This window comes from Phyllostomus hastatus, unplaced genomic scaffold (assembly GCF_019186645.2).
Source record: "Phyllostomus hastatus isolate PE091 unplaced genomic scaffold, TTU_PhHast_1.1 phas_contig_98, whole genome shotgun sequence".
Classification (NCBI taxonomy): domain Eukaryota; kingdom Metazoa; phylum Chordata; class Mammalia; order Chiroptera; family Phyllostomidae; genus Phyllostomus; species Phyllostomus hastatus.
Genome location: NW_025333999.1, coordinates 7,065,748 through 7,083,943, shown reverse-complemented (window position 1 = coordinate 7,083,943; position 18,196 = coordinate 7,065,748). Strand labels below are relative to the sequence as shown.

Here is an 18,196-nt window from a genome sequence, read left to right as displayed (position 1 = left end):
ATCTCACCCTGGACCCAGCACAGCCTCCAGGCTGTTCAGAACCCTCCAGCAGCTCCTCACCTCCCAGCCCCAGGTTTGAGCTACTCTTGCCAGAAACGCTTTTCCAGAACAAATTTCTCACCAAACTAGCTCCATCCTTATCTAATTTCAGCCTACCCCTTGGGACCCCTCTCTCCGACCCCCCCCCTCCCACTTGAGCAGCCTCACTTCACCCACCTCCTCCTGCCCCCAACCACCCAGGCTGCCCAGGCTATATGGAAGGGTCCCAGCACAGAATTAGAGTCCTTCAAGGGATCCGAACTCAGGGCTGTAGCCGCCCACCCTGATATGGCCCCCAGGCTGTCAAAGCTTCACACTTGGACATGTGTTTAAAAGTGTCTGTCGCCCACACATTTCTGAAACTTCAAATCCAACGGCTCTGAAAGGAATTGAACCCTAGAAGTGAGGTCAGTTCCTCCTTCAGCACGCACAGACCACGCCCACTTGGTCCTCGCCTGAGGAGGGAGGTCTGGGGAATGGGGTGGCGGTGTGGGTGGGGGTGGGGGTGTGTGGAGGCTGAGACACTGGTGCCTTAGAATGAAGAAAACAGCGCTGGCTGATGTGCCTCAGTGGATTGAGTGTGGGCCTGTGAACCGAGAGGTGGCTGATTCGATTCCCAATCAGAGCACATACCTGGGTTGCGGGCCCGGTCTCCAGTGGGGGGTGTGTGAGAGGCAACTGATCGATGTTTCTCTTCCTCTCTCCTTCCCTTCCCCTCTCTCTAAAAAAAGAATTAAGAAAGCAGGAGAGCAGAACAGGATAGAAAAAGTCCCTCAGAATGAAGTTGCTGGCTCAGGATCTCCAGGATGCGGAAGTCTCCTTCTAGCCCACTTTCTAGCCTTTAATAGGGAGGGAAACTGAGGCTGGGTGGCAGGAAAGGCCTCTGGGGACCGCCACTGAGTCTAGCAAGTGTGTCAAGAAGGTAGGGCTGCTGCGAGAGGGTGTGGCCTTGGAGGTTCCCCGGCCAAGGCAATGGCAGGACCAGGGCGCAGCTGGGGGCGACCTTTGCGCGGGGCGGGGCAGGGCCGGGCAGGGTCCCTGACAACCTCCCGCTCAGACACACTGCCGCTGCAGCGGAAGAGTCCAGCTCCGTGGAGGAGGTTGCGCTGCCCGCTGCCCCAACAGGAGCCCCGGAATTCGGGCACCGCTGCAATGGACATCCCGCCTCTGGCGGGCAAGATTGCGGCTCTGTCGCTTGGCGCGCTCCCTGTGTCCTACGCGCTCAACCACGTCTCGGTGCTCTCTCAGTGCGTGCGGGAAGCGGTAGGATGGGGGGCTGCTCTAGTGGGGTGAGAAGGGGGCCAGAAAGGATGCGCGCCAGCTGGGCCTGGCTCCCGGTGAGCCCTGCACCCTGACCTTTTGGCTAGGGGTGGGGGTTGGGGCCTGGGTCGGAACCCCCAACCGGAAGTTCTTTGGTCGCTAGCCCCGAGGCTGTGTGTCGGGATTGGGGTCGCCCCCTGGGGCTTTTGGGATCTGGGGAGAAAGGACGTTCAGAAGCAGAGTTCCCCACAGGGCTGGGTTTTGGAGCGTTTCTTGGGTTTTCCCAGCGATGTGCCCAGCACAGGCTCCAAAGTCGCTAAGGGTCAAAGTATTGCCCCAGATAAGGCCCTGGTGACTGGGCTCTTGCCACACACCTTCTGCTGCACCACCCCTACCAGGTAGTCCCTCCATCTCCTGTTAAAGGCCTGGGACTTTCTTCTCTTCAGGGCTGGCCCACCCTGTTCCTAGCCTCAGTTTCCCTGTACATGCCTCGAACTCCCCTGTTCCTGACTGCTAATCCTGGACCCTTGCCCAGTGAGTCTAGCCACCAGGTATCAGGCATCAGCCAAGCCCATCACACTCCTAAATCCAGCTCAGCCCAAGATATTGGGTAGAGAGAGTCTTGAATGTGGGGTTGGCTCCTTGGGTACAAAAGGCTCCATCCCCCAGGACCTCCAGTATTCCAGGTTGCCTCTGGGAGCTTCAGTTTCTTCACTGTGTAATGAACATGATCCTAGATCTCAACCTGTAGTTAGTTAAGGATAATAAATCGTGTGCTAAGACTCTGGTTACTGTAACTGTCATTGTTGGTCAGATGGGGCCAGGAGTGGGGATCCTAGTGGTTAGAGGGGTACCAGAGAAGGTAGGGGCCTAGAGAGAGTAGTAGAGGGGGAAAGAATGTATGACTTTGGATAGATCTTCTGCCCTCTCTGGATCTTGCCAATTTGGGGGAATGCCTGGAGACTTGGCTTTTATTGTCTATGCAATTGATTGACCTGTCTTATCTGGTTGATGGGTACAGATCAGGGTAGGGGTAGGGTGGGGTTGATGGAGGTATTTGGACTTTAGCTGGGAAGAGTCAGGAGCTTCACACAGTGAGGTGTATAGGGCTGAGCACTGGAGATCATCTAGCAGGTATGGGCACTGGGTCTGGCTAGAGGGCCTCCGTGTTGAACAACTCAGCTAACTGTGTCAAACATCAGCAAGTGATGGGATGAACCATATAGTCAGAATGGGTTGACAGATGCCCCCTCTATACCTGGCTCAAGTCCAGCAATGATCTTTTCTGAGAGTCAGAGAAAGCTTCCTGGAGGAGGAGCAATGTAGGTGGGCCATGAAGGATGAGTAGAAGTTTGTCAAGTGGAAAAGAGACTTCTGGAAGGAGTTTCCAGGAGGAGGAACAGCTGGGGCAAGAGCCTGGTGATAGGAAAGGACAGTTTAAAGGAAAGGCATTTCTGAATGGACCGATGCTTCAGCCTCATCACCTGGAGCTTCCTGGAGTCTAATCTTGCCCTCACCAGGATGGAGTGGGACTTCAGCACTGGGTCTGGCTTCCCTGACTTGGTTTTCCTCTTCACAGCCCCCTTGGGGTGATCTTGATGAGCGCCCTGATCCTGGGTCTGCTCTTTGTGGCTGTCTATAGCTTGTCCCGTGGGGAGATCTACTACGACCCACTCTATGCTGGTGAGTCTGTGGGAAGGTCCTAGGGAAGAGAAATGTGTGAGCAAGGGCTTCTCTATCACACTGGGGGTCATCGAAGGGCCTCCTCTGTCAGACTGGGGGGCCCTTGAAGGGTTCACACTGGACTGGAGAACCTCCACTGACTGGGGAAGCTCAGAGGCCCTCCCGTTCAGAGTTGGGGCTCCTGAGAGCAGGAACTGTTTTCCCATCACTCTGGGGTCTCCTAAAGGCAGGAGCAGTGCCTCTGCCAGCCTGGGAACCCCAAAGGCAGGGACTGTGCCTCCCTTAGAGTCATGGTTGTGGTTCATGTGACCTGTGGAGTAGGGACTGGGAACAGTTGGGTGCAGAGTCGTTGACTGGATCTGGGTCCCTGCCATAGCCTCAGGCCCTGCCTATACCCAGGCCTGCCCTGAACACTCTCCCCACAGTGTTTGCAGCCTTTGCCTTCACCTCGGTGGTGGACCTCCTTATCGCTCTCCAGGAGGATGGCTACATGGTGGGCTTCATGGAGTTCTACACCAAGGAGGTATGTAGGGGTTGGTCTGGGATACCCCCTGCCTGGCTACGTGTCTGAGTACCCCACCTGCCCCTGCAGGGAGAGCCATACCTGCGTACTGCGCATGGAATCTTCATCTGCTACTGGGACGGCATCGTTCACTACCTCCTTTACCTGGCCATGGCTGGCGCCATCCGCAGAAGGTGTGAGGGGTGGGCAGGGTGGCACCTGGACCCTGGGAATCAGGTCAAGTCCTCAAGTAGGGTCTTCAACTGTGGTGGAGCCAGAAGTATCTGTAGGAGGAATCAGGAGGCCTCTCAGGGCTCCAGCCAGGTGTAGTCAGGAGAAGGTTCTGGAGAATAGCATCAGTTACCATGGTGGTTGGCTCTCTTCTCTTATACCACCCTGTGCCTGGGCAGCCACTTCTGTCTTTGGACAGAGGGCCTGACTATTTATTCCCTCATTCAGCTTCCTGTTGTCTCTTTCATCTTGGGCAAAACTGGAAAGGACCCAGAGCTGGGGAGCCTAGTATACACCCTGGGCCCTGGCTGGTGCTCTGAGGCTGGGGATGGGTATCTACTGGGCATCCCTTCATTTCCCACCCAGGAAAAGTTACCGGAACCTTGGACTGTACTGGCTGGGGTCCTTCGTCATGAGCCTCCTGGTGTTTCTCCCAGGAAACATTCTTGGTAAGGATGGCTTTGAGGAATCCTGCCTCCCCAGCATCACTGCTCTGTGCCTGGGAGCCCCTACTGGGTCCTCCCTCCCCTCCCCAAGGTCTGCAGAGGGCCCCACATGCCTGATCATGCACAGCTTAAGCCAGCAACCTGCTCACCTCTCTCTATTTTCTCTTGGGGGGATGTTTCCAGGGGGACACAAGAACAGCTGCAGTGTAGGAGCTGTGTCCTAAAGGTAAGTTGAGGCAGGCCAGTCTGAGGAGCATAGACATCATCTTGTAGGCATTGGGGAACCAGGTATGTTAAGGCTTAAGCAAGTAGAAAAAGAAAGGAAAAAAAAGAAGAAAAATTTTTTTAAAAAAGAAGAAGAAAAGCTTGAGCAAGTATAGCATTTGTGAATCATGACTTCCACCCAGGGGCTCTGGCATGGCCCACCTACTGGAAGAGCCTCACTGAGTGTTTCCATGACAGGGAAATACAGCTTCGAGATCAGGCCCACCTTCTTCCTCACCCTCCCATATGTGCTGGTCCCATGCTGGGCTGGTGTAAGGGTCTTCAAGGAGTCCCAGTCACCAACCAGCTACACCCCCAATGTGGTAAGTACCTTGCCCTCAGGCAGGCCTGGGCCCACTTGCCTCCATGTCCTCCATTTGAACTGGTCCTGGTCAAAAACATTATCTCCTTGGAAGGATCTCCTTGGTCTTTAGGAAAGAAGGGATGAGGCTCTTTAGAGTGCCTGTTGGATAGCAGACACCTCACACTTTCTCTCTCCCATGGGGCAGGTGCAAGAGGAGCAAAGAAAGAGCCTTTTGCAGCGCCCCACCGACCTGGCCCTCGTCATATACCTCATCCTTGCTGGGTTCTTCACCCTCTTCCGGGGCCTTGTGAGTCTGGCTAGCCTACCCCTCTCCTGCCTTCAGCCTTCCTCCCCAGCCTTTCCTTCCCAAATATGTTCCTTTACTCTGTACTAAAGGGCCACTGTTCTCCCATCTGATCATCATAGAAGTTTCTCCTTGAGTCTTTAACGAGTTCTTCATTGAGTGTTTCATCATGAAGCCCCATTCCCTATAGCCTTCTCACCAGCTTCAGTATCTGTGGATCCTCAGCCAGAGGAGAGAATTGAGGCTGGGGAAGGCCAGAGTGAGGGATGCAGGCATTGCCTAGGAGGCTGGGGAAGGTTTCCTGTGGAGGGATGTTTGAAGTGGGTTGTCCATTTTTCTGTTGGCCCCAGGTGGTGCTTGACTGCCCCACAGATGCCTGCTTTGTCTATATCTATCAGTATGAACCATACCTGAGAGACCCTGTGGCCTACCCAAAGGTGCAGGTGAGAAGGCAGGTGGGAGGAAACGACTGCCATGCATAGGGGTCCACTGGATCTCTCTGAAGCAGGTGCCAAAAACACAAGCCAAACTGGCAGAAGTACATATGGAATTATTGTTCTACCAAAAAAGTATAGACATAGCCTCAGGTATGGCTGGATCTAGGAACTCAAGGAGACTTCTGTTTCTGGGCTCTGCTTTCTTTGCATGGGCTCTACTCCCAATGGTTCCTTTGCAGGACAGCAGAGAGAGTCTTGGGTAGCTCCAGGCTTCCTTCTGCCCTACTTAGCCACCCCAGAGGAATGTGAGCCTTTATTTCCCCCCAGCTTAAACACAAGTCTCAGGCAGGCTCTGGTTTGGCCAAGTTTGAATGACATGCCCGTCATGTAGCTGATCATTGTGGCCAGGAGTTATGTGGGTGGGCTCAGTGTATGTATGTGAGTATGTGTGGGGGTGGGGGCGGCAGGGGGATGCCCAAAGGAAAGTGAGGTGCAGGTTGCATGAGGTGGGATGTACAAAGAGCCTCTATTCTGTGTGGGTCCTGAGGCTGGCCACATCCTCCCAGGGGCCCCCACTGGAGGGGCCTCAGGAGACCCATTTGGGGCAGCTGCTCACTCATCCCCACTGGCTGTGTGCTCCCCAGATGCTGGTGTACATGTTCTATGCATTGCCCTTCTATGGCCTGGCTGCCTACGCCCTTATCTTTCCTGGCTGTTCCTGGCTGCCTGACTGGGCCATGGTGTTTGCTGGAGCCATTGGCCAGGTGAGATGGAGTGGAATGGGGCAGGTACATAACAAAGGAAGTTTCTGCCTACCTGGGCAGGAACTTTTGTGCTCTCCCTGGGCAGGGTGATGCTGGGCCCCTGAGAGGCCCCAGCCTTAGCTCAGTACCCCAGCATTCCCTAGCCTGAGGGAGAAGGAGCTAGATGCAGACCCCCACCCCCATGGGGTCAGAACTGAAGAGAGAGAGGGAGAGACAGACTGAGAGGGATTCCAGAGGGGGCAGATCTCTTAGAAGAGGAGGCATAGGAACTGGGCTTAGACATGTGGCTATGAGTTCTCCAGGCAGGAAATGGCATTCCAGGAATGGGAACAGCATAAGGAAAGGCACAAAGGGGGACAGTGATTTAACAGAGTCATAAAAAGGGTAAAGGCAGAAGCAAGAGAAATTGGCAGCTAGATGCTGAAGGCTTTGAACTTTGCCTTTGGGGGGCTTGTGCAAAGAAAGATGGAAAGTCATGGGAGCAGTGGAGGACCCAGTCAGAGATATGGCTCTGTTTCTGGACTCCTGATGGGATATGATAAAGGCTGGGCCCAGGTCAGATGACCAGGTGGACATCTATGGGGTAGAATCAACAGGATTTGTGTCAAGGGCGGCTGCCTGGAATGGGGAAGAGCTGGACCTAGATCAGAAAGATGGGGGGCAGAGTCTAGCAGATAGAGTGAATATGGTTCTGGTTTTGCAGCTGGAGAGAGGCTCACAGACAGATGTACAAGGACAGAACCTGTAGGGACAGGGATATTTAGAGACACATATGGACTGGAAAGGGGAGACAGGTAGGTCAGCAGAGCCAGCAAGATGGGGACAGGGACCCTCTGGGCTTCCCAGGGTGAGATGGTGGTGCTACTGGGACTGGTTTTCTCCCCGCCCCTGACATCCAACCTCCCTGTGTGGCCACCAGGCGCAGTTCTCGCACATGGGTGCCTCCACACATCTGCGCACACCCTTCACCTATCGTGTGCCAGAGGACACCTGGGCCTGCTTCTTCTTGTGCAACCTGCTGTATGCGCTGGGCCCCCAGCTGCTAGCCTACCGTTGCCTGCGGTGGCCAGCCTTCTTCCTGCACCTGCCCTCCAGCTCCCAGGCTCCCCACAAGAAGCAGCACTGAGGGGGCTGTGGGATTCCCCAGGACTCTGTTATACACCTAGCTAGCCCTGTCCTCAGAAGCATAAGCTGGGGTTTTTCGAGACAGCAGATACATCCCTGTTGTCTTTTTTTCTGGCTGTGGTGGTTTCAAGGCCAGCTGATGGGATAGAAGACCGAAGGCCAGGTGTTGGGGCAGAGAGGACCACAGCCATGCGAAGCCAGCACTACTCCTAAACCTCTACGGATTCTTCTGCTCCTTTGCAGAATTTACCCATTACCTCCATGGATCCTTCATTAAAAGCTCTTTTGATGCCTGAAATATTGCTGCCTGAGTGTTACAGGGGACAGGGGTGAGGGACCGTCCCCTCAGACCCCACACAGGCCCACCATCGCTGCCAGTGCAGCTGCTAGGAGCTGAAGGTGCCAGACAGCAGAACTCTGCCTGCGGCGGGTGGGCACCTCCACCTTCCAGATGGGGAAACAGAGGCTCGCTCGGAGAGGATCAGAACCTGCCTGAAGCCACAACCAGGAGAAGAGTCCAAAGTCCTATCCCTGCCAATAAATTATAATAATTAATAGTGTGAAAACAGTTGTTAAGCACCAACTGCTCACCATGCCAAGAGCTAACCTCACATGCTATAATATGATGAATCTCACCCCATATTCCAGATGGGGAAACTGAGGCTGCAGGAGATGGATGTGCTGGTCTGAGGTCATACCTCCTGGATGCAGCTAAGAAGCAAGCCCTGGCCAATTCAACCACAGAGCTTGTAACCCTGCCCCTGCTGTCTGATTGGCTCATACTTTGGGGAAACAGCCTGGGGAGGCAGCCCAGGGGTGGGGGAAGAGTTCATTGTTTCCTAGTTTGATTATTGAACCTGCCTGAAGGGCCAGGTTCAGGGGAGACAGGCCCAGAATAGGGTCAGGGGCTTAATCAGACTCCCCTGCTCCTCACCCCACCAACTCTTATTAGGCCCCTAATGTATGTTTAGCCATTGGATCTTCACCAAAGAATCAGTACTCCATTTCCCAGAGGTGGAAACAGGTTCAGAGAGACCAAACTCTCTTCCAAGATCCAATGCCCAAGATCTCTCCTCTGCCCACAGTAGGTGAGGGGCAGAATTGGATTTGGATCTGCTGCTGCATGAGTGGGTGACTGTGCAGAGTGAGCACCTTTTCGCTGCCAGAGCCTAGGACAATGGGATGGTCACCCAGTGACAAACAGGAAAACAGGCCTGCAGGCTAAGCCCCTTTCCCAGGTTACTCAGCCCCCTGCCCATGCAGGGCATCTAAGATGGAAGACTCCATCAGGTCGTCCTCTTCCGTTTTAAAGGCGCTTATATTGTGGCCCAGAGAAGTTCCCCAGCGGGCCCACAGTCTGCTAGCAAGGGGAGGGACCTGGTCCTGCACTCACTATCCAGCGAATTCTGTCTTCCCGTCCGAGTGCGGGTTTCCTCTTCGCGAAGTGCACCTCTGCTTTCCCTTTAACATCCCCCTTCCCCCGCCACCTAGTCTGCCTCCCTCCCTCCTCCCCTTGCAGGCAGTCGTCGGGATTGCGCCGCCTGCTGAGACCTGCCCAGTCCTTCCCGTCTGTGCCAGGAGCGCAGTCCTGGAGCGTAGGGGCGGCTCTGCGGGAGCTGTTCTAGCAGCATGGTGAGTGGGGCTGAGGAGAGGGTCCGGATAAGTCCCCTTTCTTGGATCCTCCCTCTCTGTCTCTACGTCCCTCCATCTCTCCGCGTTTCTCTCTCCAGTCCCTCTCCCGCTCCATCCCTCCAATCCCTCCAATCTCTCACCCTCCTTCTCGAACTCCCTGCCTCTCCTTCTCTATTCCTCTCCCTACGTTTCTCTCCCTCTTTTTTTCCTGGCTTCTTTTCTTTCTTCTGAGTCTCTCTGACTCTCGCTACCCCAAAGTCTTCTCTGTATTTCTCTCCTTCTTGCTCTCTTCTCTCTTCTTTTTCAGTGTCTGTCACTCTCCCTGCATATCTGTCTCTCTACATCTGTCTCCGTCTTTTCTTCCTCTTCTGTCTTTCCCCACCTCGCTCTCCTCTGTCTTCATCTCTCCCTGCTTTTCTCTCTGTGTCTCTTTCTTTTTTCTCTCATCCTTTCTCTGTGTCTCTCCCTCTCTCAACAATTCCTCCGCATCCACCCCCACCCCTGCCCCGGCCCGATTTGCTGCAGTCTCCTGGCGCACGAGTAACCTTGCCGCTGCTGCTGCTCCAGCTCCTCCCTCCTTCTCCCAAACTCCGCAGGAGCCGGGGAGAGAAGGGGGCGGGGCTCGGAACCAGCGGTGTTAGGGTTAGCGGATCAGGTGGGACTAAAGCAGGGTGAGTTCGGTGGTTTGGGCTTTGCGCTAGAGCAAGAGTGTGAGGTCCCAGGAGAGGGAATGGGGAGGGGGAATTTTGCTAAGCTTCCTGGGGGAGTCCTCTGCGACCTTATGGAAAGAGCCCTGGGTACATGAGAGGTCCCTGCCACGGAGAATGAAAGCCAAGTGGCTAGTCCTCTAAAGCAGCGGTCCCCAACTTTTTAGCACCAAGGACCGGTTTCGTGGAAGAAATTTTTCCGCGGAGTGGTGAGGAGGGGCGGGATGATTGCGGGATGGTTCAAGTGCATTACATTCAAGCTCACCTCCTGCTGTGCAGCCCGGTTCCCAGCAGGCCATGGACCGGTACTGGTCCGAGGCCCGGAGGTTGGGGACCCCTGCTCTAAAGGCAAAGGCCAGGAGGTTGGACTGAGCGCCCGGTGCCCCCAGGTGTGGGCTCGGGCGGCCCTCAGTCCCTGCGTGCTCTGGGCTGCGGCCTGGGGAGTCTTGCTGCTCGTGGCCCCCGCAGGGGCGCAGCGTGGCCGGAAGAAAGTCGTACACGTGCTCGGTGAGTCAGTGAGCTGTGTCCAAGTGTAACTGCCTGGTGCATGGAGGGGGAAAGGGGGAGTCGTGGGGTGCTCCTGACGGCCACAGTTCTTCGTTTCCTCTCCTTCCCAGTCTCTTCCCTGAGCCCCTTACCCATGTGATTTCCCCCCACCCAAGTTTAATAACTACATCCCCTTCCAGAGTCCCCCTCCCCAGGTTTCCCACATCACCCTAGGACCCTCTTCTGAACCCTCTTTAATCGCCCACAGAGGGTGAGTCAGGCTCCGTGGTGGTGCAGACAGCTCCAGGGCAGGTGGTCAGCCACCGGGGTGGCACTATCGTCTTGCCCTGCCGTTACCACTACGAGGCAGCCACCCACAGCCACGACGGCGTCCGCCTCAAGTGGACTAAGGTGGTGGAGCCGCTGGCCTTTACCGATGTCTTCGTGGCGTTGGGCCCCCAACACCGGGCTTTTGGCAGCTACCGAGGGCGGGCCGAGCTACAGGGTGATGGCCCTGGGGACGCCTCCTTGGTTCTCCGAAATGTCACGCTGCAGGACTATGGGCGCTATGAATGCGAGGTCACCAATGAACTGGAGGATGACACCGGCATGGTCAAGCTGGACCTGGAAGGTGACCAGCCTGGGGGCAAGATGAGCTGCATTTCTAAGGGAAGAGATGGGAGGGCATTGCAAGAAAGAAAAATCAAATCATTGGCCTGAAGGAATTTAGAGGCTTGGTGGGGGAGGGGGTAGTTTTGATTCATGGTGATTTTTTGCCACCGAGGGATACTGCCATGTCTAAAAGGGGGTTGCTGGTAACATCTGGTGGATAAAGGCCAGGGATACTGTGATATACCAAAGCACAGGACAGTTCCCCACAGCAAAGAATGATCCAGTCCAAAATACTAATAGTGAGAATACTGGGAAACCCTGGGGTAGAATTCAGGCACAGTGAGGACCAGGCACTCACACCATGTCAGGAATTGCTCCCTCAACTCTGCTTCCCTGGGTGGGCTTTCCTCTTGCAAGTTTCCCTTGATAGAACCTAAAATTTGTGCCAGGCTTCCACCCTCCCAGCTGATTTCCTAGGAGTGCTAGCTAGAGTCCCAGAGTTGTCCCTCACTGGGCCCAACTTTTGAGTCATGTGCCAATCTGTGAGCCAATTACTGCGGCTGGGAGATGGGATGCTCTGATTGACTGACTGTGGAGCTAGGAGGTGGGGTTTCTACCCGAAGAATTCCCTTCCACCTGGTTTGCCTTCTTCAGTCATTTATAAGATACTTGGAACGATTTTAGGGCCTTCACTTGCTGAACTTCCCAACAATAGCAAATAGCAACACAATAATAGCAGCAATGTTTTTTATTGGGTGTTTTCTATGTGCCGAGCTTGGTTAAAGAACTCTCTGGAGTCTCTCCTTTAATTTTCCTAAAACCCCTAAGGGTGATTCAACTGGTTTAGAGGGATTAGGGCCTTGCCCAGGGCACACACTAGTGAGTAGCAGAGCCAGGACTTAAATCCTGGTCAGGCTCCAAGTTTTCTCCCTGGCTCCTGTTTGTCTCATTCCTGCAACTGCTGGGAGTACCCAACTGACCCCTAAGGTCCACCCTTCAAACACAGACACACAAAACACGTATGAGCTGAGCTGACTGTGAGTCTGATGAGGGGTGAGTTATAACAACTGACGTAGAAGGGAAATCAGCTGGTACTGCCCTGGAAAATGCTGGGAATCAAAGGGAATTTTTTGCACAGGGTCAACCTTTCAGGGGCTCCCAGTGTGGGGGAGTCAGCACTGGACATAGACATTCCCAGCTTTATAGACTCAGGGCTTGACCAGAGAGAAGGTCCCAGTGCTGAGAGAATGTCAGAAGCACAGAGGACTGAAAGAAGGGGCGTTGTGGGAGCTGGGTTTTGAAGGATGAGTAGGAGTTCAACAGGTGGAAAGAATATGAGCAAAGGTTTTCAGCAGTGGAAAGGGGATAGACACAATTAAGTACGTTAAGCAGAAGGGTCAAGTGAGCCAAGCTTAAGGCAAAAGGAGCCATGAGGGGTGTGAGCTGGAAAAATGCATGGTCAGGTCTGGGATCAGAGTGAGGGAAGAACTGCAAGATCTAGGTTGAACAAGCACTGGGCACCCCAGATAGCAGGTGAGTGGGGGATGGCTGGGAGACCTGAGCTGACCCCCGTGTGCTCCTCCAGGCGTTGTCTTCCCTTACCACCCCCGAGGAGGCCGCTACAAGCTTACCTTCGCGGAAGCTCAGCGCGCATGCGCTGAGCAGGACGCCATCCTGGCGTCGGCGGAGCAGCTGTACGCGGCCTGGCGCGATGGCCTAGACTGGTGCAACGCGGGCTGGCTGCGGGATGGCTCGGTTCAGTACCCGGTGAGCCAGCCCCGGGAGCCCTGCGGCGGCCTGGGCTGGCCCGGGAGCGCAGGGGTTGGCAGAGGTGCCTCCGGGGGCGTGCGCAACTACGGCTACCGCCATAACGCGGAGGAACGCTACGATGCCTTCTGCTTCACGTCCAACCTCCCGGGTGCGTAGACCTCGTCCGCCCTCCCACCCCCTGCAACAGGCCTTTTCTCGGTTTCCCTACATCTCAGTCTTCCTTTCCTACTCCACCCCAGCCCCAGTTCCGTCTCCCTCGCCCTTCTCTCTGGGGACCAGACCAGGCGATCCCTTCCCTGGGACCGCCACCGCGCACATCCACCCTACCTAGGCAGAAACTGGAGTCCCGGGCTGCATGGGAGGAAGTGCTCTTTGACTTTGAGGCTGGGGTCCAAGGCTGCAGGCAGATGGAAGGGGCGTCCTGAATCTCGAGGAGGCCACCTCCGGGGAGCAGCCCTAACTACTCCCCCAAATCCCGCAGGGCGAGTGTTCTTCCTGAAGCCGCTGCGGCCCCTGCCCTTTTCTGGAGCAGCACGCGCATGTGCAGCTCGAGGCGCGGCGGTGGCCAAGGTGGGGCAGCTGTTCGCTGCGTGGAAGTTGCAACTGCTGGATCGTTGCACTGCAGGCTGGCTAGCAGACGGAAGCGCGCGCTACCCCATCGTGAATCCTCGAGCGCGCTGTGGCGGCCACCGGCCGGGAGTGCGCAGCCTCGGGTTCCCGGACACCACACGCAGCCTCTTCGGTGTCTACTGCTACCGCTCGCCCGGAGTGCCTGACCCTGCACCCGGAGGCTGGGGCTGGGGCTGGGCGGGAGGTGGCGGCTGGGCCGGGGGTGCACGCGACCCTGCTGCCTGGACCCCACTGCGCGTCTAGGGCCAGGGTATGGACGGCTGGGGAGCTTGGCGGCTGGCCAAGTGCCCTGCTGTTCCCTAGAGACGGATCACGTCCCCTGCAGTGTTCTGCAGGCTGACCAGGCTCTGTGGTCCTTGAACACTGACCATACCCCCAAAACTGGCCAGTTCCGGGGGGACAAGTCCCCTGGAGACAAGTCCCCTGGAGTCTCCTGGACACTAACCAAGTCCTCCTTTCTTGGAGAGATTTTCCCTACTCCCCTGACTTTCTCTAGGAGACCTGACACACCTTGAGGACCCCTGGAGGCCAACAGATTCTGACGTCTCCTGAAGACTACTCCTCCAGAGGTCACCCGGACACAGATGGAACCATCCCAGAAGTCACCTGGAGGCTGGCCCCCCGGGATTATCTGAAGACTGGCCACACACCTTCTGTATCTCTCTGGAGACTGAAGACTTAACAGTCACCTGACAACTGAACCATCCTCCCATCACCTGTAGAAGAACTAGAAATCACAGAATTAGACAGGTGATCATGCCCTCATAGTCACGTGGAGACTGTAGGCTCCTGTCCTTTCCCCACTGTGACCTGCTGATTGGGTATCCCCATTCTTCCCGCCTCCCTCTGGAGTCCCCTGAAATTTCCATAGTAACAGACCAAGTCCTCAGGTCACTGTGGAGAACAGCCCCATCTCTCTAGTTTCAGGGGAGACCACCCTTTGTCAACACTCAGACAGATTGACACACCCCAGCTGGGTCACATAACTGGCAGCTGCGCCCTACCCTCAGGTATCTCTCTGGAGGGGCAAGTCTGCCTCCACCTGACCTCCTTTTTTCCTGGCTGTCACCAAAGAGACCATCCTCGGGACCCATGGACCCATAAAATCCATGTTACATGCTATGGAAGCAAGCCACTCCACTTCCTATTGGCACTAAGGCAACCAGCCCAGCTTCTATCTGTCACCTAGAGTCACACAGCCATTCCCTCATCAGTCACACCCATGGAGATAGTGCCTCCTCCTCTAGCTGTAACCATGGATACCACACATTCCCCATCTCACTGTCCTCCACCCCAGAGACCTACAACTCCACTTCTGTTGTCCCCATCCTGACCAACAGCCATGGAAACCAGCCTCCCTCCAACTGTCCAGACAGTGAGCCAACATTCAGTTCTACAGCTCTCACCATGGAAATGGGCTGCCCTTTCCCCAGGCCCACCCCAGCTCCTTGCTGCCGTCCAAGCTCCACAGCTGTTGCCATGGAGACCAAAGTGCAGTCTGAGGTAGCAGAACACCTGTCTCCCTAGGCTTTTCCTTGTCAGCAGGGCCCCACCCATCCTGCTGTCACTATAGAGGGTGTTAATATCATCCCCATGACAACCGACCCCTGACCCCCAGCTCAGGAACTAATCACCATGGCAGGAACTGCACCCCATAGGTCTTAATGGCTGCCCCTTCACCAGGTGGACTCAGCCCCAAGCAGCACCCCCTGATAGGGCTGGACTTCTGGAGCTGCTGGACACCCTCCGTTTGCACGCTACTTATACCCCAGATAGCAGCTGTGCACGCACACCCTTTCGATACCTAGGTGTTTTCATTGCCTCTGTACAGATGAGCAAACTGAGGCACTGGCATGCCTTGGCCCTTTGAGCTGTGCAAGCACTGGGTTTCCCTTTTCTTCTCTGAGACCCCATCCCCATTCTCACCTAGCTCTTCTCTCCTTCCCTACTTACTCCCTCACCCCACTTCCCTCCTTAGAGATCCAGGAGAGATGGAATGTTCCTAAACCTCAAAAGCCACTCTGAGCTCCAGATTTTAAGGGCAGATTCTTGCTAAGAAGTCAGGACCCAGCCAAACTCCCCAGTGTGGAAAGCCACCCATCCTTGGGAAATCCCAGTTCTAAGGTCTTTCCTAGAGTAGCACTTGGTAGTCTCCTGGAGCCCTCTCTACTGTCCCACCCATCTCAAAGAAATCCATCTGTGGGCCGGGAATCAGGTTGGCTTGGTTCTAATCCTGCCCATGACCAAGTGACAGAACCCCTGAGCCTATATCCTCCTCTGTACCAGGGCTGTTTGTTCTGAGGTCCCAGTGAATGCAAAGCATACAGCAGGGGCTCAATAAATTTTTTTTCAATGAATAAGTAAAAGAGGCAGCCAGTGAGTAATTGCTTCAAAATGCATTTTTGTGAACAAAATGTTTCCCAATAGGTGTACTTGGTGATGATTCAGTCAGAAGTCTCCCCTCACTTCTGAAGACCACATTCCACTCACTCTCTTCTTCCCCCAGGCGCCCCCCCCCCCCGCCCACTGTCCTTTGAGCTACCCTCTATGGGTCTGGCTCTTTCAGCTTTGTCCTGATTGGTTCCTCTCAATACCCAGGAACAAAGTGTATGAAACTGGTTGGGGAATTTCTTCTCCAGGAAGGCAGAGAAATTGCAGATTTTCCTGGGGTATAGGAGTGGGGTGGGGAGGGCAGTGTGGACTGATGAGTACTGAAGTTTCTGGGATACAAAGGGAGAAGAGAAAAAAGTGTAAGGGTCTGATTTGGTTGGAGAAATGGGATGGTCAATGTAACTGCTCATCTTTTAATACCAGACTTCATGAAGCTTCCACAAGCAAACTGTTCCTCTGAATTGCAGTGTCCAGCTCCTTGGTTAAATTGCCTTGTACTCCAGCTGAGCCTTAGCTTCCCCTATAGGAAACTGGTGAGGGACATGTTTCCAGAGATGCATGTATGGAATTTCTTTCATCCTGCCTTTTTCCTGCTGGCCTCCTTCATCCCTTCCACTATTCCAGCTCCTTGGTTTCCCCTGAGCATGTAACTTTAACTGCTCTCATTCTATGAGATATGGAAAGGCTGACTCCAGCCCCCTTCCAGCTCTGCCACTGAGTGATGTGGTCCATCTCCCTGGGCAGCCTTGATTGGTCCAAGGATGAACACCCACACAAGTAGACCAATAAGATGCAGTCCCTAGGATTTTGGTGGATGATTGGGCAGAGGGAACCTTCCTTCTGCTGGGATCATTGCACTGTTGGGGTGGATGTCTCCAGGGTCCACCAACAGAGCAGCTAAGGGATGGCAACTACGATAAAACCTTTCCTGAAGCTAGGTATTCAGAAAAACATCTGTCTGTCTGTCTGTCTCTCTCTCCTGTCCTCTACCACCCAGCTTACTTCCCATAGACATATAAAGATTCTTACCTGTTCTTCCAGAGATGTTTTATGTTTGGTCAAGCAAACATGCATATATGTTTCTTTCCCCCACTTTTACACAAAGGATAGTGGGTAACATATACTTGCTTATATTGTAAAATTTATTGACCATAAGCTTTACCATTGTAAATGTTTTAAAGTGTTCCATTCAATGTTATTTAGCACATTTACAACATTGTGCAACCATCTAGTTCCAAGCCATTTTCATCACCCAAACAGAAAACCCCACCCCCATTAAGCAATTGCCCCGCATTCTTTCCTCCCACCACTGGCCTGGAAAATGCTAATCTACTTTCTGCATCTGTGGATTTGCTTATTCTTGATAATTCATATATATTGGAATCATACAATATATATGTCCTTTTGTATCTGGCTTCTTTCTCTCATGTTTTGTTTTGTTTTGCTTTTTAAAGCTTTTATTTATTTTCACCTGGCTGGTATGGCTCAGTGGATTGAGAGCTGGCCTGCAAACCAAAGGTTCGTCAATTTGGTTCCCAGTCAGGGCACCTGCCTGGGTTGCGGGCCAGGTCCCCAGTGGGGGGTGCACAAGAGGCAAACACACATTAACGTTTCTCTACCTCTCTTTCTTCCCCTCTTCACCTCTTTCTAAAAATAAATACATAAAATCTTTTAAAAAGGTTTTATTAATTTTCAGAGAGAAAGAAAGGGAAGGACAAAGAGAGGGAGAGAAACATTGATTGGTTGCTTCTTGCATACTCCCAACTGGGGGCCTGGCTGACCAGGAACTGAACCAGCAACCTTTCAGTTTGCAGGCCAGCATTCAATCCACTGAGCCACACCAGCCAGGGCAGCATCATGGTTCTGAGGTTCGTCCATGTTATAGCATGTGTCGGTGCTTCATTTCATTTTATAGCTGAATAATATTCCATGGCATGTATGTACCACATTTTGTTTATTCACTTATCAGTTGGTGAACATTTGGGTTTTCCGCCTTTTGGCGATTGTGAATAACAATACTGTGAACACTTGTGTGCTATATGTACTTTAAAAGTAACTTTTTTCTTACTTAATAATGTACTTTTGAGAGTCTCCATCAACCTGTAAAAATTCCCCTCAAACATTCTTTTAAAAGTCAGCAGAGTTTTCATTGTTTGCACCATAATTTTTGTAGCCAGTCTCCCAGTGGTGGACACTTAGTTTCCCATGTTTTGCTGTCAGTGGTAAGCACCCACATCATCTCACACAAGGACAACTGGAGGATGCTATTAGTCGATTGATCAAGGGGTGAAAACTTACAGTTTTTATACTGATCTTCACCTCTTCTTAAAGGTGAGGCCAATTTATATCTCACCAGTAATAGATAAGCTCGCTGTTTCCACATGTTCTCACCAGTATCACGTTATCACTTTTTACCTTAGCCACCATGATAGGTGAAAATGGTATCTCACTGTGGTTGTCACCTGCAATTCCCTTATACATGAAACTGAACATCTTCCACTTTGACCTTAGGTGCAGGTGGTTGGATAAATCAGAAACCATTCTCAGTTTAAGTATATTGTTATCCTTGTTCCACACAAGTCTTCCTCTCTTGTTGGATTTGTTTATTC

The 18,196-nt window shown here is 53.6% G+C and overlaps 2 protein-coding genes across 3 annotated transcripts; both read left to right on the top strand.

Annotated features, from left to right (window-relative positions):
- The first annotated feature begins 1,081 nt into the window (after positions 1-1,081).
- TM6SF2 (transmembrane 6 superfamily member 2) lies at positions 1,082-7,657 on the top strand. The gene is made up of 10 exons (XM_045853303.1): positions 1,082-1,286; positions 2,879-2,982; positions 3,408-3,505; positions 3,575-3,678; positions 4,082-4,164; positions 4,624-4,748; positions 4,935-5,036; positions 5,384-5,476; positions 6,115-6,234; positions 7,154-7,657. Exons 1-10 carry the CDS (start codon positions 1,192-1,194, stop codon positions 7,358-7,360), a joined length of 1,131 nt encoding a protein of 376 aa, XP_045709259.1. The 5' UTR covers positions 1,082-1,191; the 3' UTR covers positions 7,361-7,657.
- Positions 7,658-8,889: 1,232 nt separating this feature from the next.
- HAPLN4 (hyaluronan and proteoglycan link protein 4) lies at positions 8,890-15,557 on the top strand. Of its 2 annotated transcripts, XM_045853555.1 has the most exons (5): positions 8,890-8,991; positions 10,088-10,205; positions 10,453-10,815; positions 12,382-12,714; positions 13,048-15,557. In XM_045853555.1, the coding sequence occupies exons 1-5, from the start codon at positions 8,989-8,991 to the stop codon at positions 13,437-13,439; spliced, it is 1,209 nt and encodes a 402-aa protein (XP_045709511.1). In that variant the 5' UTR covers positions 8,890-8,988; the 3' UTR covers positions 13,440-15,557. The 2 variants fall into 2 exon arrangements, with proteins under 2 accessions (XP_045709511.1, XP_045709510.1); XM_045853554.1 differs by lacking the exon at positions 8,890-8,991 and having other exon boundaries at positions 9,763-10,205.
- Positions 15,558-18,196: the final 2,639 nt, after the last annotated feature.